Source organism: Bos javanicus, chromosome 17 (genome assembly GCF_032452875.1).
Source record: "Bos javanicus breed banteng chromosome 17, ARS-OSU_banteng_1.0, whole genome shotgun sequence".
NCBI classification, from domain to species: Eukaryota; Metazoa; Chordata; class Mammalia; order Artiodactyla; family Bovidae; genus Bos; species Bos javanicus.
In genome coordinates this window covers 70,812,774-70,836,008 of record NC_083884.1, presented here as the reverse complement: position 1 = coordinate 70,836,008, position 23,235 = coordinate 70,812,774, and the positions used below count along the sequence as shown (strand labels likewise).

Below are 23,235 nucleotides of genomic sequence, written 5' to 3'. Positions count from 1 at the left end.
TGCCAAATATTTCTCACCTTCTCTGTTCTCCTGTTCAGGGTTAGGGAAAACATCAAGAATGAAAGCATGCAGTATCTCATTTGGTTAACCATTTCCGCCTTGGTCAGGTCAAGTGGATTTTGTGGTGGAAACTGCACACATTTGGTAGACTAAAATGGAAAAGTCGCCAGCCAGGAACCCCTGGCTCTGGGGGTACCATATCCTATCTCTCCGTGTTTGTTTTGATTACTTTAATAATGTAGTATCATGAACTACTTAAACATACTTATTTTAGCAGATAACCCATGTTTCTGTTGCCCAGCAGAAGAAGTGAAACGTGACACCCACATTAGAAGCCCCAGGCGTCCCCTCTCCTCCCTTGCATTAACAATGCAATATTTCAGGCGTGCGTGCTCTTTCTCTCCATTGTGTTTGATTCTCCTGTGGCCCCATGGACTGTAGTCCACCAGGCTCCTCTGTCTTATGGATTTCCCAGGCAAGAATACTGGAGTGGGTCGCCATTCCCTTCTCCAGGGGATCTTCCCAACCCAGAAATCGAACCCACGTCTCCTGCATTGGCAGGCAGATTCTTTACCACTGAGCCCCCTGGGAAGCACCCAATACTTCCGGCAGGTCACCCTCACCCTCCTCAGCTTTGGTGTTGGAGCCTACAACAGAAGGACAACGGCTGCCCTGCTCAGCTCATGGGGCTGTCAGGAAAATCACGTGAGCGGTGTCTTAGAAGGCACTTGGGCATCTTGAGGTGCTGAGTAGAAGTCAGGAAGGATTCTGCCCCAGAGCTGGTATAGTGCTGTCTGGCTCCAGGCTGTGTGGACACAGCTCAGGGGTTTGGTGACAATAAAAGAATGGAATCCTGTTTTCTCTGTATGTTCTTCTAAAGAAAATTCTTAATGAAGAGAAGTCAGTTGATCAGATTCTGAGTCCCTCAGTGTATGTTCATTCAGAAGATGCTCTCTGAGTGCCTGCTAGGTGTGAGGCAGCTGTTCCAGGCAGTGGGGCTGCAGCACTGAATAAAATGGGCAAGGTTCATGACCTGAGAACAAGTGGAAAACCATCTTTACCTTCTAATTTCAAAAATGTATTTCTTTTTGACCTTGCCTCACAACTTGCAGGGTCTCAGTTTCTAAAGCAGGGATTGAACCCAGGCCCCAGCAGGGAAAGCTTGGAATCCTAACCACTGGGCCATCAGGGAACTCCCATTTATCTTCTAATTGATTTGATCCATCGGGCCTATCCTTGAGTGCTTGCTGCTGCTGCTGCTAAGTCGCGTCTGTCGTGTCTGACTCTGTGCGACCCCATAGACGGCAGCCCACCAGGCTCCCCGTCCCTGGGATTCTCCAGGCAAGAACACTGGAGTGGGTTGCCATTTCCTTCTCCAATGCATGAAAGTGAAAAGTGAAAGTGAAGTCGCTCAGTCGTGTCCGACTCTTCTCGACCCCATGGACTGTAGCCTTCCAGGCTCCTCCGTCCATGGGATTTTCCAGGCAAGAGTACTGGAGTGGGGTGCCATTGCCTTCTCCAATCCTTGAGTGCTTAGACATGTCTTATTCTCATCTACTTTTGATCAGATCTCACTTAAATCCAGCTTTAAATTGAGAATTTATCACAAGGCGGTCTCTGAATTACAATTAGACAAACGTCTACTGAAGGTTTAAGGTATTATTTTTCCTCAAACTCAGTCTGTTAAGCAGATTTCTTGGTGCCAGATAATGCTGGCATTTGAGGTAGAATTTTTGGCGCTTGTTTTAGTCAATTTGAGCTGAGACAGCTTCCTTCTACCCTGCAAGGTTTTAAATTCTTATCCCTTCCTTTGATTTGTGTCAGGGTGAACCGTTTGGTGTAAGAGGCTTGACTCCATATCTGCACCTGCCCCCATGCTGTCATCCGGCGTGGAGACCCAGCCCGTTCCGCTTGATTCCTCCATGTCTGCTGAGGTGCAGGAATTATACTCTGAACTCCCAGGGAGTGCCTCCAAAGAGCTTCATGCTGACCCCGAGCCGAGTGCAACTCCAGATGTAAAACCCGGAGCCTCAAGCTCTCGTGTAAGTCAGAGTAGGGCTGTGCCCTCGGAGCTGCAGAGGACTCCTGCGGACAGTTGTCGTGAAGAAGCCCCCAAGACCTCGGACCATGGGGGTGAGCCTGGGCAGTGTGGGCTGGTGGACCCCTCAACAGAAGGTCCTGTGGCTCCTGGGAGCCTGGATAGGGAAGCGAAAGCCAAGAGCCTGGAGCAAAAGGTCTTCAGAGATGAAGGGGACCAGGCAGAGGTGGTGAGAGACCCCTGTGAGGGAGCGGAAGAAGACCTGCATCAGTATCCCACAGCTGCTGGAGAACAGCCCCGCCCCGGCCAGGTAAGACACGAGACCTTGGCTCACTCGGCGTCTCTCCAGCTGGACTGACGCGTCACAAGATAAAGTACAGACGCTCACAGGTGGCTTACAACTCATTCTTGAAACATTTCCAGAATGTTGATCTTGATGTTAACTTTCTTTCAGTGATCTTTGAAAACGTGTGTCGCATCAGACACTTGAAGAGAGGAAGTGCTTATCTCATGTAGAAAGTGTCAGTCCTGTGTGGCAGCTGCTGTGTATGGAATGTTGAGTCTCTTTGTGACAGTTGCATGGGGTTTCTGTGTTCAGTGTTAAGGAACGATGCGTACTGGTTGCTTGAGTTTGGTAGTATCACGGTCAGGACAGAGTGAGGTGTCACAGAGATGCCTGAGGGAGATTGGACGCAGCAAGGGCTTCACAGGATGGAAACCCTCAAGGGGTCTCTGTGTTTCGAAAGTCATTTCTAAACTTTGATTATATTTTTTTCTACGTCAGAGATGATAATCTCCAAAGAACTGATTCAAGGTAACCCACTTTGTGGGAGGCTGAAGCTTAAATCAGAAAACCCGTTCTTTAATACAGAGTGAGAAGTGGAATCTCTGCTTAGTGTGACATGAAAAATCCAGTCTCTGTGAATTTGCTATTAGAGTAAGAGGGATTCGTTAGGTGAGACTAATGGGTAGTTGCTCCATGGCATACAGGATCTTCCTGGACCAGGAATTGAACCCATGTCTCCTGCATTTCAGGCAGATTCTTTACCACTGAGCCACCAAGGAAGCCCTGTGCTTGCTCTTCTGTTTGTTTTTCTTGGTGCTGAGAGTCACAGGGATAGATCTGCCTGGTTGAATCTGTTGTGAAAGCTTTAGCCTCAAGATATTCATGCTCAGCACAGATTCAGAAAATGTTCTGAATCATCTGCTGGCTGAAACATCCGAGGACTCAGTACATCGTCTGACAGATATGTGGACAGGAGACATCCAGTAAGGATGCACAGTGGCCGGTGATCACTCGAGGTGTGTGACACTCTTGAGAAACTTGTAATTTAATGGCATGTTCATAAAAGACCCAATCTCGTGTGATTTCCATGACTTCACTTAAGTGAAAGGCTGGTATGCTGAGGGCCAGTTAAGCTTGCTTCATTGTCACCCCGAGAGTCTCTGATCCTGAGGAAGTTCTCCACAGTGTGAAGGAGCTTGCTGTTTATGTAAAAAAGATCTTGTTGGACAGAACTCGTTTTCAGTGATTTAAAAGTGAAAAAAATCTGAACTTCACACTCTCAGTAGTGAAGCTGATGGCCATAAGCTCTTCTCCAGGTCAGCCAGGACACAGTGATCCCCACATGCCTGCGGTTCTCAGTTCCTGTTGTTAAAAGTGTGTGACAGAGCAGTGCCTGAGACACCGTGTGCATGTCACCAGGCTTTAAGGTAGAACTAGGGCTTCCTTAGTGGCTCTGTGGTGAAGAGTGCTCCTGTAGTGCAGGAGATGGGGGTTTGATCCCTGGGGTGGGAAGATACCGTGGAGGAGGAAATGGCAACCCACTCCAGTATTCTTTCCTGGGAAATCCCATGGACAGAGGAGTCTGGTGGGCTACAGTCCATACGTGACTGAGCATGCACACAAGGTGAAACTTTCTCATTATTTTAGCAGTTCTCTTAGGTCAGTCCCTGTGGGGGGCTGTCATGAAATGCCTTACCCAGCTCACATAATCGATGCCTTATCTAAAGTTTCTCTGACTTGAGATCCACAGAGGAACACTCCTTGTAAACCCTGTAAAGGTGATTTAGAGTTCCTGTCCCACAGCTCTTCCCAGATGTGCGAGTGTAGGTAACAGGTCCGTCTGGAGACTCCGAGTCTCATTGATTTTCAGTGTTCTTCAGTATACACACATGGTCACGGCTGTTCCCATGAGCGTCAAGAAGTGTGGGCCATCTCGTTTGCTTCATGTGTGGCCCCGCTCTTGTGTGTTCCGTGTGTCGGCAGTGGTTCTGCCTGAAGCTGGGACCACCACTGCCTGCAACTCAGGAAGCTTAGGCTTGGAGGAGGTCTGCAGGATCTAGGGCCCAAGGTTCAGAGATACATCAGGCCCCAGGGAGCTTTAACCAGCCTGCTTGTAAAAGCTGAAGAGCCTGGTATGTGTTCATTTCCCTCCTAAAGATATTTGTGGGTTGGTTTTTTTTTTTTTTTTTCTGGCTCTATAGTAACCTCATAGGTATGAACCAGTATTGCATCTTTTTAGGACTCACAGCCAGCTTTTAACAGGAAATGAGATTACAGATGAACAGTAAGAATGGTTTTCAGTACCCTCCTAAAATCTGCCTCGACTTTGGAGAAGTATGGCAAGTTGATTTTGGTTGAAAGCAGTGGGCAGGAGAGTGACACATTGGCTGTGGCAGGCTGAGGTGGAGAGGTCGCTGTCGGTTTGACAGATTCCACTGTGGTATGGCCTTTCTTATTTTACGTAGTGTATATCATGCTACAGACTGATGTAGTGATCTCACTTAATTTGCAAGAGGGATCCACATTAACTTTTATCTTGGAAACAGATTTTGCAAGGAATATTAAGACACTAGTGATCAGTTATGGACATTTTAAAAAATCTAGATGGTAGAGAGAAATGTTTAGGACTTTACCTCTAGGAATCCTGAAACTTAAGTACATTTGTTGTTGTTATTCAGTCGATAAGTCGTGTCTGACTCTTTGCGACCCCATGGACTGCAGCATGCCAGGCTTCCCTGTGCTTCACTGTCTCCTGGAGTTTGCTCAAATTCATGTCCATTGAGTCAGCAATACTATCTAACTGTCTCATCCTCTACAGCCCCTTCTCCTCCTGCCCTCAATCTTTCCCAACATCAGGATCTTTTCCAGTGAGTCGGCTCTTTGCATCAGGTGGCCAGAGTTTTGGGACTTGAGCTTCGGCATTAGTCCTTCCAGTGAATATTCAGGGTTGATTTCCTTTAGGATTGACTGGTTTGATCTCCTTGCAGTCCAAGGGGTTCTCAAGACTCTTCTCCAGCACCACAGTTCAAAAGCATCAATTCTTCGACACTCAGCCTTCTTTGGGCTTCCCAGGTGGCTCAGTTGGTAGAGAATCCGTCTGCAATGCAGGAGGCCCAGGAGACACAGATTCAATCCCTGAGTTGGAAAGATCCCCTGGAGGAGGGCATGGCAACCCACTCCAGGATTCTTGCCTGGAGAATCCCACAGACAGAGGAGCCTGGTGGGCTACAGTCCATAGGGTCACAGTCAGACAGACCTAAAGCGACTAAGCACACACACACAGCCTTCTTTATGGTCCAGCTCTCACATCTGTACCTGACTACTGGAAAAAACTAGCTGATAAAGTATTATAGGAAGAGAACTTCATGTCTGATAAGTTTTTGCAAGTGTTACATGATGGGCTGGCCTTAGGAGGGCGGTGGAGTTACACACAGGACACTTAGGCTACTCAGCCATAGCTTGCAAGTTGTCTGTTCTGTGCTCTTATCTGCACTTGGGGCCCAGGCTGGTCAAGCTCCCACCTGATCTGGAGGTCGCCCACCACCCTGCTGGCAGTGCTTGGGTGTCCCTCACATCCGACATCAGCCTCACCTGGTCATATCTGATAACCCAGATCAGATCTGAAACTTAAAGCTTTGTAGGGTCCACAGCCCCTATGCGGGGAGACTTGTTTTTCCTTACTTAGGACCTTTCGAGAGGTCAGCGAGGGAGAGGGGAGTCTGTCACTCTTGGCCCCTGCTTCTCCCCTTCCCTGTTAGGATCGTGCTGCTAACCAGGGAGAAGGGGATGACCTGAAGCAGTTGGCTTGGGTGGGAGGGCTCTAGCTAGGACCCCTCCTTCGAGCAGCAGGTGTGGAGGAACTGAACTCCCAGCAGCCCCACCAGGGCCCCCTCAGGAGTCACCTGGCGAGATCACCAGGGCCCTTGGGAATCTGAGGGGAGCTGTGTGCTGATGGCGGGAGGTCCACTCTCACCCTGCAGAGGCTCTTTAGACCCAGAAGAGCTTAGGGCGGTCACCCCAGATGACACCGGGGTCTGCTGATGACAGTCCTGTCAGCTTTCTCACAGGAAGGGATGACAAGTGTCTGAGGTGTGCTGGGTGGCGAGAGCTTCTGTTCATGGCGCAAGCTGTCTGTGGTCCCCATTTATAAAACCACCTAGGAGCTCGCTCTCCGCCCTGCGAAGCTACAGTTGGGCATCCTGAGGCTGGAGCAGAGCTGAGTCTGGGTCCTCCCCCCTCGGCTTCTGCTCCAGCACTCGGCCTTGCCTATAGAGTGTTGATCTGAAGAACTATTCGAATAGCATCCAGTCTCACCCCTCAGACACAGCCTGAGAATTAGAAGTGTGCAGGGCAGTGTCATTTGGAGTAAGGATAAGGGTTACCACAGAAAAAGGTGCTTTCTTAACCTTTCATTTTGAAATAATTTGAGACTCACAGAAGAGTTGCAGAAGCAATGTGAAGGCCTTCATGTGGATCCCTCTCCTGTTAGCTTTTCACCACATTTGCTTTTTTCCCCTTCTGATCTTAGTTTGCAGTTGCAGATGTGAGGCTTAAATGCCTGACTGTGTATTTACTCACAGACATCCGGCATTCTGTTAGGTGGCTGCAGTACACGAATCAAAATCAAGACATTAACCCTTTTATCGAAAGACCACATTCACACTGGACCAGTTGTCCCACTGACGTCTTTTAGCAAAAGAAAATGTTTTTTTGATCTAAGAGAAAAATTCAAGATCACTCGTGGCATTCATTTGTCATGTCTCTTCAGTCTCCTTTAATCTGCAGTGTTTCCTCAGCTCATGACCTTGACACTTGCAGAGTGCAGGCCGTTTATTTTGTAGCATTGTCCTCAGCTTGGGTTTGTCAGACATTTCCTCATGATCAGATCGTGGTTGTGCATTTAGCGGGGCAGGAATCCCACAGAAATGATTGGTTCTTCTCCATACATCCTCTCGCAGGCTTGGTGTAGGGGGTGCCTCCCTCCTGGGCAGGGGAACTGCCCGGCCTCTCCACTGTGGAGGTACCATTTTCCCCTTCACAATTATTGAGTATCTTGTGGGGCGATATTTGAAGAATACGTAATTATTTCTGTTTCTCATTCAAACTTTTAGCCAGTAGGTTTAACACCCACTGATGAGTCTCCTTGAGGTAATAATCATGATGGTTCCCAAGTGGTGATTTTCTAGTTCCGTCCTTCCTTCCATGATGAGTAAGAGCTTTCTCCTCTCCCCATTTGCAAATACATTTGACCCAGCATCACGCTAGAATCTGTACGCTTTGGTCAAGTACAGTAACAGTAAGTTCTGTGGGAGAGAGGTGTTTTGAGTTCATGCTTCGCCAAAGCATTCATCTCTAAAGTTTCGAGAAAAAGCAAAGGCACAGTCCTGCTTCCTGCATGACGCTCCGTGCCAGGCCTCTTCTCTCAGGTCCAGTGACGATACTTTTTTCCCCCTGTACTTGCCATCACTTGGGTCTTCTGTTTCCACTGCAGAACTTTGCTTAGAGATGAAATGGTTTTGCTTATTGTTTTTTTAAGTGCTATAAAAAAAATTGTCAGAAGTTACAACAGTGACTTCACCATCTGTAGATTTAAGTGAGTGTTGTGTCAGTCAGAATCTTGTACTTACCAATTAAATTAGTGTAGGGGAAAATTCTGCTCTTTTTTTTTTTTTTTGAACATCAAAAGATTATTGATGTAAAAGAAAACCAGTGGTTAGAACTCCACACTTCCGCTTCAGGGGACAAGAGCTCCACCCTTGGTGGGGAGGGGGAGTACTAAACCCCTCGTGCCTCAGGGCGAGGCAAAAAGAAAAACCAAAAGATTTTTTTAAAAAATAGAAGAAGACCAAAAACCCCCAGATATCTCCAGTTAAGGAATTTAGTGCTTTTGTCTGTGTGGGAAGATGCAAGAGTCTGAACTCACTGAACTCATTCCTCTGACGCACACCTCAGCTCCCTGAGGTCAGTGTCCTGTGCCTCTCTTCCTGAGTCTCCTTGGGGTGCGCCGTCACGCGTGGCGTGGCTGCGGCAGTTGAATGCTGGCCGGCGGGCATGTAGTTCCTACCCTCAATTTCCTCAGGGTGATGCGAGAAGTTCAGCCTCTCTGTGCCCCGATGCTGGTGCTGAGTCAAATCTCTGGGACAGAGTTTTGGGACAGGTGAAGTAGAAAAGGATAACTTTATTGCTTTGCCAGGCAAAGGGGGACACAGTGGGCTAATGCCCTCAAATCCAAGTGTCCCCACTTGGGGAAGACAGTGAGGAGTTTTATAGTAATTGTTCAAAGAGGGCGTGATTAGCTGGTGGACACCCTTCTGATGGGTCAGTGATGAGGTAAGTAGGAGTGCACATTGTCAACCTTTGGGTCCAACTGGTCTGGGGTCTACATTGCAAAAAAAAAAAAAAACAAATGTAAATCAGTGGGCAGATAAACAGAGGTGAGCCAGAAGGACACTTTGATGTGAGCAGCCGTCGTTGGTCAGTCGGCGTCTGCAGCTTGCCAGCCCACTTGGACCCTGTCCTCATCGGGCTCCACACCCACGCTGCCCCTGCCTGTTTTCCTGAAGTCCCTCTTGTCCGTTGTCATTGATGGTGCTCCCCCTCATCCCCTGCTCCAGTGAACAGGGATGAAAAGGGAAAGTAGCCCTTCCAGGAAGAAAGAACATGGTTAGGGGCTGGGTGCCATCCAACTTCCTGATAGTTTCCAGTTAGGTTTTCACTTTATTAAGATCACACTGCACCAGTGTGTTTATTGATTCAGAAGACACAAGGTTTTGTTTGGATCTGTCAGGACCTTGGGAAACTTGACTTTTCAAGTTCAAAGTCTAGAGGAATGGGAATTTTACTAATAATATGAACTTGAATTTGCGGCTTCCTTCAGTTCCCAGTCCTTGTGACCACTAGCACATTTCTAAGAGCTGCAGAGAAGCCTCTCAGAGGATCGTTGGCATTGTGAGCTCGGAGTCTCTGGGTCTTCCTTGACCACTGGGTTTTCTTACCGCAGGAGGACCTCTGGATGCAGGCAAGTGAAGAACTTTTATGCACGGGCCTCCCTGAAGATGGTCTGAGGAACAAAGGTATCCATTTCTCTCACATCCTTTCCTTTTTCCACTTGTTACACCATTTTTGTTCCCACTGAGAACATGAGGATTGTAGGACCCCGTCTTGCACAAAGGACCGGCTGTAGCAGCTGTTGGTATTACTGCCCATGGACATGCTCGGAGGCCCCTGGTGTTATCCAATGGTGCCTCTTCTGTGACTAACTTTGCTTCCCACTTTTTCTGTAATGAGGCATTGACTATGAGTTGAACCTTAAAACTAGTTTGGAATCTTCCATTTGACTTTATAAAGCAACCCTGCCTTCCAAACGAGTTCACATGGACAGGGCAGGAACTACTGCCTCACAGGACATCCCACTGTGTTCATCCCACGTCCACTCCCCATCACCTTGAGAGTTTGCCAAGCTCATTTCTGTTACCTCATTTGCTCCTCAGGTTTTGCAGTGGTAAAGAACTCTGCCTGCCAATGCAGGAGATGCAAGAGACTCAGGTTTGATCCCTGGCTTGGGAAGATCCCCTGGAGAAGGGAATGGCAAACTGCTCTTGCCTGGAGAATCCCACGGACAGGGGAGCCTGATGGGCTACAGTCCAGGGGGTCGCGAAGAGTCAGACGTGACTGAGCACGTACACATATTTGCTCCTCAAAACAATGGTAGGATATGGGCCTCAGAGATACTGCTTCATTGTGATTGATCTGTTCATTGATTAAGCAAGAAACCGAGGCCTAAAAGAGGGTGCTGAGCCAAGATTCTGTGTGTATCTGTTACATAATTAAGATTAACTATGTAGAATAATTAGAGGTGCAAAAAAAAAAAAAAACCAGCAAATATGTTTAATCACATGAACATTTTGTTACTGTGGAACAGCGTCAGATTTGATGATGATGCTTGGCAGCCTGGACAGAAAAGGGGGTGCAGACCATCCCTGTGAGAAAGGACACTTGTCCTAGTTCATCCTCCTGCTTCCTGCTGCTGGAGTTTCTCTCTGTGGCTCAAAGGCCTTGCTGTCCTGTGGAGAGTAAAGCTCTGAAGTTGAGGATAGTCATTATCTTCCTGTAATTCACATTTTGGAAGAGTGGAAAGTTGAAAAATGAGCCAGTACCACACCCATTTAAAAGGCAACCAGGAAGCGGTCTAGACATTTGGGGCACTGACTTTTTTTTTTAATTAAGGTATAGCTTACATACAGTGAAATTCACTTGTGTGTGTGTGTGTACACAAACATGCAGTTGTATAATCACAGCTGTACTGACACAATAAAAAAAATGGAACATTTCCATCTTGCAGGCTCCTTATCCTCCTCTCCAACCCCTCCAGTCCATTTTCTTTGTTCAAGATGTGTGTTGGGTGTTATGTGTCCATTGCATTTTCATACAAGTTTAAGACTGTCTGTCAATTTCTGCAAATGTAAGCACCATTTAAACAGTTGTCACACGACTACAAATCCAGGATGTTCAACCAAGGTCACAAAACTCCTGTGCTGCTGAAACAGGTATACACCTCACAGAACACATTTCACCCTCCAGTGTGCCTAACTTGTAACAGCTTCCCTCACTTAATTCCTTGTTCTGCTGACATCTGTAACATACCTACCAGTCACCAGGGTCACCATGGGGTGTTCAGTACAGAGTGAGCAGTAAGATCCAATAGCATTTGTTGATGTCACCTAACTGTAGTCATTTATCAGCTCCACAAATATTTACTGAGTGCTGTTATGTACCGGGTATTACGCTAGACAACAGGGAGGTGGAGATACCAAATCAGAGGTGATCATTCCCCTCGTGGAGCTTATGTTCTAGTGGGAACTAGATCTATAGGTTGATTTGCATCTTGCTTTGTCTGCTTAGTGCAGGCGTCCTGTTATATGCATGCAGCATACGTACAGGCATATACACATATTTACCTCTATGTGAACAGCTTTGGGAGAGGGACAAAAAGTCTTTTGTAGATTAACAGGTTGGGGGAACTTCTTTATACTGCATCCTGTGCCTAGAGTTTCAGAGAACTTCTGGGAAGTAAAACTCCTTCATGAGTTACATTTACATCTTAGGTATTTTGTGTGTGTGTTTTAATGTTTCATAATGAAAAATTTCTCACTTACTCAGAAGAGGAAAGGAAAAAATACTAAATCCCTGTGAACCTGTCTCTCACCTTCAATTATTACCAACTCATGACCGACCCTGTAGGGAGGCAAGCCTTGCAGGTAATCGGGTTCAAGACTCATATTCCACTTACAGATTAATCTCTTTTACTTAAGGCTTTATATGTTACTATTCTATTTCAAAGATAATTTTATTTATTACTTATTTATTCGAGTATTAAGATGGTCATTTCGTAACATAAGCTATTTTAATGTGAGTCTGCTTTATAAATGCTTTAGGATGAAAGCTTCCTAAGTAAGAAAGCTTCTGAAGTAAGCGTATGTCTCCCATTATCGTCATTTGTCCAGCTAGGTCAGTATGTTTAAGTAAGTAACACATTTAAAGAAAGGATTTGTTCAGAATAACCTGTTTCTTTCAGGTACTCTTTTGGCTCTCTGTCATATTTTGCAAAGAAGAACAAAGCCAATGGTATTGTAACACTAACTTTGCAATCCTCTTTTGGAGTTGTTTTTGTTGCGTGATTAAATTTATGAAGTTAGAGCAAATGATTACACATTAATTCAGATTTATTTCTCTTGTGCAGAAGGAAATGTACAAATCACAGCTGAAACTCTTCTGACATCTACTGAGGAAGTCCAAGTTACGAAGGTCCATGGAACTAAGGTGGACGATAACAAAGGACTCGAGAATGGCCGTGTGAGTCAGGGTCTCTTGGCTGGGTGTCGTGGACACTCAGAGACAGACGAAATCATGACCAGTGCTGAGGTTTCAGAGTCCAGCACCTTAGTTTCTCTAGAGCCTTTAAACATTGTGGACCCTGGATTAACAGAAGCAAATCCAAAAGAAAAAGAATGTGAAGAAATAAGAACTTATCCTTCTTGGTTGTCATTGTTACCAGGGAACAGTGCTGTTTCCAAAGTGGACAGCAGGGAGGAAGAGTTACGTAAATTAAACCTTGTCTGTGAAGCCGATGACAATCACCAACAGGTCCCTGGGCACCACAGTGAGAGACACAGTTCTGCACATGACAGTCCCAAAGCCACAAGAAAGGTGGTTATAACAGAACCCTCAGAAGAAAATTCTAAAGTTTCCCATTTCACATCAGGTTTATCTGGTCTAGGATCCAGAACAACATCCTCAGAAAAGCATGGTCTTGAAGGTGATGGCTTGCCAAAGGGATCTGCTGGAAAGACGCACAGTTCCTGTTTGGATGGGAATGGTCAAAGCCAGAACTTGTCTTCTAGAGAAGAACACAAACAGCCTTTGAACCCTAGAAGTGAAAGAGAACTCTTCCTTGTTAACACCAGGCAACCAGGAGAGAATTCTAGTCGCCACTGTTCTGGAAAAAAAGAGACTACTGTCTTCCCCAAAGAAAATGCCCACGATCACTACTGCCCTCGAGGCAGTCCCCATATAGGCTGCTCCAGTTCCTTCATACCCAGTTCTTTTACTAAAGCCATGGAAGGAATGCTTGAAAAAAATGATTTGAAAATCACTTTAGATGTTCACGGTAGCTTGGCAAACAATGAGGACCACAGAGGAACTTTTGCTGAAATGAGCCAACCAGGCACAGACTCTGAAGGGAGTCATTTTCCCTCCTCAGTGCAGATTGAAGAACCAGAACAGACAACTACCCTAGAGCCCAGTGTGCTGACTGAGAAGACTCACAGTAGAGACTGTGACTCCATAGTCCGTACCCAGAGAAATCTAGAAGGCAGACCCCAGTTAAACCAAGCCTCACCTAATGGATTTTTAATTGAAGGGAAATCCCTTGTGAGTTTAACACCAGAGGACCAGATAAATTCTATAAATGAGATGTCTAAGCCCAAGAAACACATTACTCCATTGCCACCATCCCTAGAACTTGATGACAGGCCTGAGTCAGAAATAGCCATACAAAATGCCCAGGACCATGGTCCACATTTAGGTAAACAGAGCGCTGCCTGGGAGGTGAATAAATTTCCTCATGACAACAAACTGGTTGTAAACAAAACAGGAAGTGAATGTGTTTTAAATCAAGTGTCCCTTAATTCTGAAACCCACACAAAGTTGCCAAGCGACAAAGAGATGCCTGTGGCAGTGAGCGGGGGTTCCCGCCAGAGCCAGCGCCCTCCATCAGAGGATGGCGCAGCTGTCACTGCCGGAACCCACCCCATTCCTGTGAAAACAAAGACAGAAGACATCTCTCCACCAAGTGACAGAACCTGTGGTGCCTCTTCAAACAGCAGATCAGAACGCCTAGAAAGAAAGACCGAAGCAGCTAATTCGGGAGCAGGTAGTCTGCATTCTGGACTTCCCTCAGATAAGAGCAAAGTGGCAGCCTTGCCTGTAGAGGTCTCAGTCCGGGAACGTCAGAGCGTTCCGTCTCAGGATCTCTCTAGCTGCCTTTGTGTGAGGAAAAACGTCCCAGAGGAGAGCAGGTGTGCTGCCCTGGAGCCCAGCAGAACGACCCTGGGCGTTGAGAACTGTCTGTTAACCAAGTATGAAGATACCTTTCAGCATATCGATCACCACTCCCAAGAGAGAGACAGCTCTGTGGAAAGCTGCAGCTGTAGAAAGAATTGTGCATCGGAGCAAAGTGAGCCAGGTGAGGGAGAAACTGAAGGCAGCCTTCCTGGAGGTGAGGCCAGAGATGAAATGACGGCAGGCACGTTAAACAGTGAAGCTCCAGACCAAACCACCCGACCGTGCAAGGAGGGGCCAGAGGAAAAAGAACAGGACACACCCAAAGAGACTGTGTTCTGTCAACGTGACGTTTCTGCTCGTGTCGCACAAGAATTAAACCAACCCACAAACATTCCAAGTCCTGAAAAACTGTTTGGCCAGTTTCCTCCCATAATGTTCTCCGGTGTTAAGAACGTGAACCAAGCAGCTGAAACTCCCAAGCAGAAGGCAGATGACGCCCTCGGCTCCCAGGGTAACCCAGGCGGACCCAGTGAATGCAGAGGTGAAGGTAACCCAGCTGAGGAGACGCTCGGCCGTGACCAGTGCAAGTCGCCCACAGAGCCTGACAGAGAGGCGAGCCACAGCCTGAAGGCTCCACCCGTTGGTTCAGGCAGTAACAGTTCAGCATCTGGCAGGAGCCCCAAGAAAGGGGGCTGTGGGAGGACTTCTGATTGTGCAGAGCCCACAGATGGGACAGCACATGTGGTCTCCACAGGCTGTAGTGATGAGCCCACAGAAGGCATTCTGGATGGAAGGGTTTCTGGTACTCTCACTGGGGGTGCAAGGCACGCCAGGGCAACGTCGCCGGAAGCCTCAGCGAGTACGCTGTCCCAGAGGGGAGCGCCTGTCGCTGCATTTATAGGAGTGATTGACCAGGAGTCGGATTTTCAAGATGCTGCTTCTTCTACATCAGACTCTCTCAATATTAAAAAATCATGTGAAGAGAAAGTATGGAGACCCGTAGAAGACTGTGAAATGGAAGTGTGTCCAGGCCCTTGTGTGCCTGACACAGGGTCTGTCGCAGATCATGAACCAGATGTAAGAGTATTGGGTAAAATAAATATGTCTTTAAATTACATTCATCATGAAGAGCAAGTTAAAGAAGCATCCCTGAGAGAAACACAAGGAACAATTGAAGGATCAAGACTAGAAATAAATCCTGAGCAAGACAAAGAAAATACCATTGGAATTTCTTCACTAGAGTTGACATCTTCTGGACACCACGATGTAAACTCTGTCCCCTCGAGAAGCCCGAAATCCACTGAGATAATGCCTTTGCACCCATTGTCTCAAAAAAAATCAGAAACAATTATTAATAGTGAAGAAGCTGACCCCCAAAACCTTTTTAAGCCAATAGACGGTGAAATGCCTTGTGAGAATAAGAACACCACAGTCCTGCCTGAGATGGAAGGAGGAGCACCAAGGAGTGAGAGTGAGCCTAGCAAAGAGAGCAGCACAGCCATTAGGGCGGAGAGCTCGCCTTTGACGCTAGATGCAGAAACTAACGTGAAAGGAGAAGACACTGCAGAGCAGCAGAGCGGGCCGTGGGGTCAGTTTCCTGCCGGGCAGGAGTCGCAAGAGATGGCAATCAGGGAAGGCGGTCTCGCTGACGTCCCGAGCCAGGCATCTCAGACCCACCTTAGAGCTCCGAGGGTGCCGGCTGACTCGGAGAGACGCCCAAGCCAGAAGGTTCTGAGCCACAAGGAAGAGGAGCAGGCACGCCAGAAAGAAGCACACACAGTGTTGGGACAGTGCACACCATCTCATACGTTGTCAGATGAGGGGCAGAGTCAGAGCCCACCTCAGGGTGGCGAAAATGAGCCCGCCTCAGAAACGGAAGTCACCTCAGCAAAGCCGGCCACGGGCGCCTCTGCCGTGGGGCCTCAGAAGCCCATTGACGAGGAGGAGGAAAGCTCGTGTCACCCGCTGAGAAAGGACACAGAGTCATGCACGTGCCCCGGCCCCCGCGCTGCCCCTCGGCGTGCTCAAGACCCCAGCTCCACGGGGCGGGAGGCCTTCCACGGTGCCTTTGGGAACACTTCTCACAGGAAGGGGGCGCTGCCCTTAAAGAAGCAGCCCCCCCGAACCTGCAAGAAAGTCTCCTGCCAGGAGCTGGTCTCCGTAGGGAGGAAAAGGAGTAGAATTGCACATTCTGCTTTCCTAAAGAGTTCCTCTGAGACCATCCCCACGAAAGCACACAGGTTTCTCACTTCCCGTGCCATGTCTGTACCTGCGTGCCCAGAGCCCGAAACAGCCCCTGCCAGAAGCCTTGTGAGCCACGTACCAAAGCTGAAGGCCGCCCCGGGCCCACCCTCGGGGGGCCTGAATGTGCGGATGCCTACCAAAGAATTGGCCTTACTCAGCAAGCTGTCTGTCCTCGCCTCCAGACTGGTCCCCGCTGCCAGGACCCAGAAGCTGCGGTCCCGGCGGTGCTCCTCGGACCTTCTCCCCATGGCTAAAAGCTACAAGCAGCTCCGATACCGGAGGCTCCTGGACGGCTTCTCCTGCAGCATGACGCAGCTGAACCCGTGTCTGGCAGCTGGTGACTGGGACAGAAGGCCTAGCAGTAAACCCCTGATGCTTTATTCGCTCGAAACTGTCAAAATGAGCTTCATAGATGTGAGTGACAAGATGCCATTGCTGCTGCTCGGTTCCGAAACCTTCCCGGTATCCTTCCGTGTGAAGCTGGGCCCTGAGCGCGTGGCCGAGTCCCCTAGGACTTTCCCCGAGCACTGTGCGCCCGCGAGACTCGCCTTAGGAGAGGCCCGCTGGGGCCGTTCTCCACCTCCCAAGTGGACCTTCTCCTTCTTCCTGGCCCAAGGCTGCCCTGGAATGGCCACATTCAGGGAAGACCCTGGCCTCTGCAGCCAGGCAGGCGCCCAGCCTCCAGTTCCCCTCCAGGACCGCAGGGCCACCGCCCTAGTCCAGACCAGAGGGGGCTGTTCCGTCCTCGGGCTCCACACGCTCCTAGCACTCTGCTCCCCGGGATGCTACCGGATCTGGACGAAGAAACGGAGCTGCGTCAGCCACACGCCTGCCATGCAGAGGCTCTTCATGACCCAGTTAACACAGGGCCTCAAAGGGCTGCGGTCTCCCGCCTCCATAGCTGACAAGGTCTTCTGCTCCCTGCCCTACTCGGTGGGCCGGGTGCTGTCCATCTGGAGCCAGCATGGGCCTTCCGCCTGCCCCTTGGACATCTCTGCCCTTCCACCCTCTCACAGCAAGCGGCAGTCACCTCTGGGCGCCACGAGCAGGTAAACTCCATGCCCCGTCCTTTGCTGAAGTCCCGTGTTTGCATCCTCCCACTGGGGAGAGGGGAGGGCGCTCCTAAAGCTACAAGGCTCAGAGTCTGTGTCTGCATTGCCTGTTTATTGCCAGATCTCTGCTAAGAAAGTGCAGCAGTAATTCTGAAGTGCGGGCCCCTCGAATTTTCCTGAAGGATCTGGATTTCCTGCAGAACCCTTTATTTGGTACCTTCCTTCATTCTGTTGGTTTAATTCTACGAACCGTTAAATCTTAAATCTCTCCTTTTCTTCTCTTGCCCTCTTCTTGCCAAGAAAAAATCGCACTGTGTGTTAAAGACTGTAAGTGGTGACTTGTGACTTGTATCTATGATCTGTTCACAGCTGTTATACTCGGTGTTTGGTGTGTAAAGTATACAGAAGTACTTTTTAAATTAATTATGCAGGCAAACACCCAGACTATTTATAAGCCTACCTCTGTTTCTTTCTGGAGCAGAGGAACTTCAAAGATTGGCATGTACATGTTATAGCTATAGAATTCATAGGCTTTTATGAACTGGGAAAGAGTTCTTGTGGTTTGACCACTGAGAACAGTTGAAAATAATTTCACCAATATCAGTTTGCCTTCTAATCTCTCTCTGCCTTTCCATTTAAGTCAGGACACAGCCCTCCTGTCAGCCCACCTCCATTCCAGTGATGGGCGTGGACATGTAAATTCCATGCCCTGGAGGCAGGTTTTTGTCTCCATGGGTAGATGGACGCTTCTCAGGTCTTCCCTGGGCTCTGACTGAGCATCCTTCCAAACCTGCGGGGCCCCACAGCCTTTCCCACCATCCTGCCACCCTGACCTGTCACTGTTTATTCTTGCTCCACTTCAGCCGCACCGTGTTACCGTCCATGCCTCTTCCGGGCCTGGAAGCTGCTTACAGTGCCGGCGGCAGTCACATGAGGTGAGGACTTGCGGAGGGAGGGAGACGTGGGGCTGAGGGGGGTACTCTAGCAGCTGCTGTGGGTTGAGCTCGGTGCAGTTCTGGCCTCTGTTCTCCTTCTAAGCCTGATCTGCATCTCTCAGGTGCACAGGCAGAGGTTCAGCTTCAGGACTGTGTAACTAAAGTTGTGTGATTTGTGTGATCAGTCCCATTTACTTAAAAAATGAAAAAAGTCAAAATCAGGAGCCAGGTCATTGTACTGCAAGTCCCCTCAAGATACATCTCAGGTCTTGAGCCGATTTCAGTGCCCGGATGCTGTTGATCATATCCAAGCACAATTTGTTTGTTCAGTTCCCTAAATGTCTTCTTCCTGCAAGCACTCCTTGCCTTTTCCCATTTTTTTCCTTATTCACTGCATCTTCCAAGTTTCCTTATTCCACCCCAGGGAACTGGCTTGACCACATTCTTGTAGTTTATCACACACGCAGACACAGGCGTGTCCAGAAGCAACATGGGGACAGCCTTACGGGAATGTCACTTAGTGCCGGCGTGGAAGGTGAACCTGTCCCACATTTGCTTCTTTGTCTCTCTCTCCGCTGTCTCTCTCAGGCTAGAGCCTCCATTCCCTGCCTTGGTACCAAAGTCTCACCTGGTAACAGACTCAGCCGTCAGCAAGCTCCTGTTCTCAGCCTCAGAGTTCCCGGTTCCCGGGTTTGACGAGCTGGACGGTGTGACGGCCGCCTGCCCCCGACCACAGGGCAGCCCTCCAGACCAGAAAGAGGTAAACTTGGTGCGGTGGGCTCGGGTGGCAGAGGCGCCTCAGCTTCCGCGACAGGTGCAGACAACCCCCGGGTCTCCTTACTGCCACCTGTAGCTTCAGCCCAGTCCCGGATGTCACCAGGACAGGGGCTCTTCCATTGGCCACTAAAGGGTGCCTGGGATCTCTTCATCCTCGTTGCTCTCCGGACCCTTTTTTCTTAATGACGCGTTTAACAACATTCAGAGAATTGAAGCACAGAGCAGGGGACTTGACACATTCAGAGATGAGTGAATGATGCTGTGCTTCAGTTTCTCAACATCCACTGTCTCCAACAGTTTTAAACTTGTGTATTGATCATCTTAGTATCTGAACTGCACGCACAGTGACATGAAGAGGGCAGTTGCTGAAAATGCTGTTGGGAGGAGTGGTTGGGAGAGCTCTGTCATAAAACTGCTTCCCGAAGCCACCTGTACACTGAGAAAGTAGTGTGGTGAGTGTCAACAAAGGGGCCTCTGTGTATTTAGAATGACTTACAACCTGTCTTTCTTCTTAAAAATAGGCTGAGCTGGAGAAGAGGCCGAAGAAAGTCTCACAGATTCGCATCCGGAAAACCATTCCTAAGCCAGACCCTAACCTCACGCCCATGGGCCTTCCTCGACCCAAAAGGTGAGCGCCTTCTCTAACACACACGGATGTATTTTTCTGGAAATTGTTTAGTATAATATAGTGGCCTTTTCAATGACCATATACTCTGAGCTTTTGTTATATCAATACTTTTAGGAATTTATCCAAAAGAATTTCACCAGTACTGTGGCCAGAGATTTGTGTGCAGGGTTCTGGGTCACTTCCTGAGCTCTCTGTGCCAGGTCCCTCTGTGTTTACAATCCCAATGCCTCCTCCAGGGGTGCTGGGAAGTCGGCACTGCTGTTGTCTCGAGGCTTAGGTGCCGGTGCCAGGGCTCAGTGGCTGAGACACCTGTGTTATGCCGGAACTTCTGTCCTGGCCCTGGTGGCTCCTATCCCCACAGGTCTCACTCAACTGCACAGCCCAGACTCACGACATTCTGCACGCAGAACTAGAAAGCGACCCACAAGTTATGAGAGAAGTCTTTTTTTTTTTTTTTAAAGAAAATGCTAGATCCGTGTTATGGTACAGAGATGATTTAAAATTTTGGATTCTAAAGATTTTTGTGACAGAGATGATTGCTCATCCCTAAAGAGCGAAGTGAGAAGAAAACGGTTACTAAATTATGTATTGGGCATGATTCTGGATTGTGTATTTGACATGACTGGAGTTTGGGGATGATGTGCATTACACACATGTGCTTTCCAGGTGGCGCTAGTGGTAAAGGGTCCACCTGCCAATGCAGGAGATGCACGAGACCCGGGTTCGATCCCTGGGCCCGGACGATCCCATGGAGAAGGGAATGGCAGCCCACTCCAGGATTCTTGCCTGTAAAATTCCATGGACGAGGAGCCTGGTGGGCTGCAGTGCTTGGGGTCACAAAGAGAGGGACACGACTGTGCATGTGACACACGCACGCACACACAATGAAGACACACACATTTTTATAAGATGTCTAGTTACATTTCCTTTGGGATGGATTTCACGCATTCATTTCTCATTGGCGAATTGAAGCCTGGGTCCCTTGATTAACCCAAAGTAAGTTATTTCACCCTCCTGAACATCAAGGACTTACCTGTAGAAGGTAAATAAGAATTCCCAATATTTAAAATTGTTGTACAGTCCAGTTGAGAAAAAAATGTATCTATTTTATTGCTTCACACAATACAGATGTGACAGTTAACTATTACTATGATTGACGTTCCGCTTTTCCCACTTGGTTTTATCTTAATGTGTTGTATCCTATAGTTCTTTTATTGATCATCCTACAATGTCTTTTCTTTCTTTTTTTTTTTTGCAATGTCTTTTCAAGAGAAATTTTTAAAGTATTTCAGATATCCTGTGTTGAATAGTCCTTTTTATTAGAACAAAATAGGGTTCAGAATTATGATATCCTATCTTCAATTTTTTGGTAGATACAAGTTCTAGAAAACCTTATTCACCTTATTTAGATAAGTAGTGGGAGTGGAGAGAGTTTTAGTGGAATAGTGACATTCAACCCTTTCAAGTTCTGTCAAGTAGTATTAAAAAATACCTCAGTGATCTATCATCAAATTATATTTAATGATTTATCACTTAATTTTTTTTTGAAAGCAAAGAATTGAAAAGTGCTGACTCCCTTGGGTTCTGTTACCCAGGCTTTGTAGGTAGGCAGTGTCTCGGTTTGTGGGACGTGACCCAGGAGAATCTGACCAGTATCAGATGGCTAACAAATTACATGCTACTTTGTCACTTAGAGGTACTTTATTTAATCCTATATAATGAGTGAGCTTGAAAACTAGGATCTTCAATAAGTCTTTACCAAAGACATTTTGATTAAGATGTTTTTATTACTTCAAGTACACTTTTATGTCTTGAAGATGCTGATTTAGTGCCTTAAACTTATGGAAAGTTTTTGACATGTAACTTAATTAGCAAAGGCATATTTTATTTTTCAAGCCCATCAGCCGGATCAGTCTTATTTCCTTACTTTTCTGTTTTCCAATTCAAATGCAGTCGTCCCTCAGTATCCTCGGGCAAGTGGTTCCAAGAGTTCCTGTGGATACCAAAATCCATGGATGCCCAAGTTTCTTACATGAAACGGCACAGTGCCACAAATACGGTCTCCCCTCCACGCCCAGGGCTATGAAACAATAATTATGTTAATATTCACCTTCAAGAGAACCATACAGACCATTGAGAAATAAACTATGGAATACATCTTATAGATTTCTAAAAGTCATAAGACAAAGTTTAAATTTATGTATAAAAATTTCCTGTTATTGAATTTATAATAAAGCAATGTGATTTGTAGCTAAAATAATAAGTTACAAAGAGAGGACTATATAACAAAGCATGATGTTGCTTCAGTACATGTGTGCACATGCAGGAATCAAACTGTGATTAGACTTTTAGGAACAACTAATCATGGGAAAAAAAGATCCATTAATTAATATAAAATCTCATCACTTCAGTGTAGGGTACAAGTGTATCACTGCAAACCAGCTGTCATGGCAGCTCATCATATCATTTTTGTTGTTAACAGAAAGTAGAAGTTGTATTTTATAAGATGAAGATTGAATAATTGACTTAATGTTTCTGTATAACATTTGATTAAAATTCTTCTAAGTTTTATATACTTTATCTTCAAAAGTTTGATAGTCCCAGTAAACATTTCAGTTACTTTTTTTTTTTAAGAAGAAGAATCAACTATTAAGTCCAGCTTTTCTAAGTGATAACAGACTGAGTGTTGAGAATAGTTTGAAAAAGACATTGTGTACAGTTAAACTGTTTTTGGTGTTTGAAACTCTCTTTCTTAAATAGGCGTTATCTGATGATAGTCAGGAGGTGAATGAAACAAAGTCCCTCTGAGAGCTCCATCCCACACTGAATCTGAAATCCAGATATCCTTATACCAGACCCAGTCTCCTCTCGATAAAGCCGCTTCATGGAACCTTGTGTTAAGTGGGGAGAGACACATCCAAGACAAGTTTACAGTGACTTCATTAATCTGTAAAGAGGGGTTGGTGAGATCAGTGATTTGATTCCGATACTAAGGTAGAATTCAGGGTGGATGGGACTATTCGGGAAGAATTTGTGGGAACTTATGCATGAGCGTACGGACACTTGTAGATGAGTCATGAGCAGGAGATTAGAGTTCAGAAGGTTGATTACGCTGGAGCTGAGTTCCCGTGTGCTCTCTTGAAAGTCTTCCAGTATGCCGGTGTGAGGACCCGTGGTCTAGCAAAGCCTTAGGGGTTTCACCTTAGTATCACATATCAGTCTGAGTCCATTCAGAGATGGAAACCGCATGGTATGTTAAACAGGGCAAGTTTAATATTAAAGTGTTAAACTATAAATATAACAGAAGAGTAACCATAGAGGTGTACAGAGAATTTTCTCTAGTTCCGGGGAGCTGCTCTTGGTTGCAGTGGGCAGGCTTCTCATTGCACTGGCTTTTCTTCTTGCGGAGCCCAAGCTCTAGGGCGCTTGGGCTCAGTAGTTGCAGTTCTGGGCTCTAGAGCACAGGCTCAGTAGTTTTGACACATCGGCTTAGTTGCTCTGCGCCATGTAGGATCTTCCCAGACCAGGGATCGAACCTATGCCTCCTGCATTGGCAGGCGATTCTGAGCCACCAGGAAAGTGCCCCGTACAGAGAATTCTGAAGGGCATCTTAGGGCCCTCACCTCAACTGGAGTCTCATTTTGTTGCAGAAGGTATGGTTGCAGCCATCAGATGGCTGGGTTGCTAACACTGGAGCTGGGTGAGCAGGAAAC

The 23,235-nt window shown here is 47.3% G+C and overlaps 1 protein-coding gene across 6 annotated transcripts in view; it reads left to right on the top strand.

Moving 5' to 3' along the window:
* PRR14L (proline rich 14 like) overlaps nucleotides 1-23,235 on the top strand; it is a 50,108-nt gene that overhangs the window by 7,274 nt on the left and 19,599 nt on the right. For 3 of the 6 annotated variants that reach the window (XM_061385423.1, XM_061385422.1, XM_061385424.1), the window contains exons 2-7: nucleotides 1,825-2,348; nucleotides 9,325-9,397; nucleotides 12,064-17,179; nucleotides 18,046-18,117; nucleotides 18,706-18,877; nucleotides 19,416-19,522. In XM_061385423.1, coding sequence (XP_061241407.1) covers nucleotides 1,875-2,348; nucleotides 9,325-9,397; nucleotides 12,064-17,179; nucleotides 18,046-18,117; nucleotides 18,706-18,877; nucleotides 19,416-19,522 — 6,014 coding nt within the window. In that variant the 5' untranslated portion in view covers nucleotides 1,825-1,874. Of the gene's footprint in view, nucleotides 1-1,824; nucleotides 2,349-9,324; nucleotides 9,398-9,814; nucleotides 10,032-12,063; nucleotides 17,180-18,045; nucleotides 18,118-18,705; nucleotides 18,878-19,415; nucleotides 19,523-23,235 lie in introns of those variants that run through there. The other 3 variants (XM_061385426.1, XM_061385425.1, XM_061385428.1) reach the window with 3 other exon arrangements.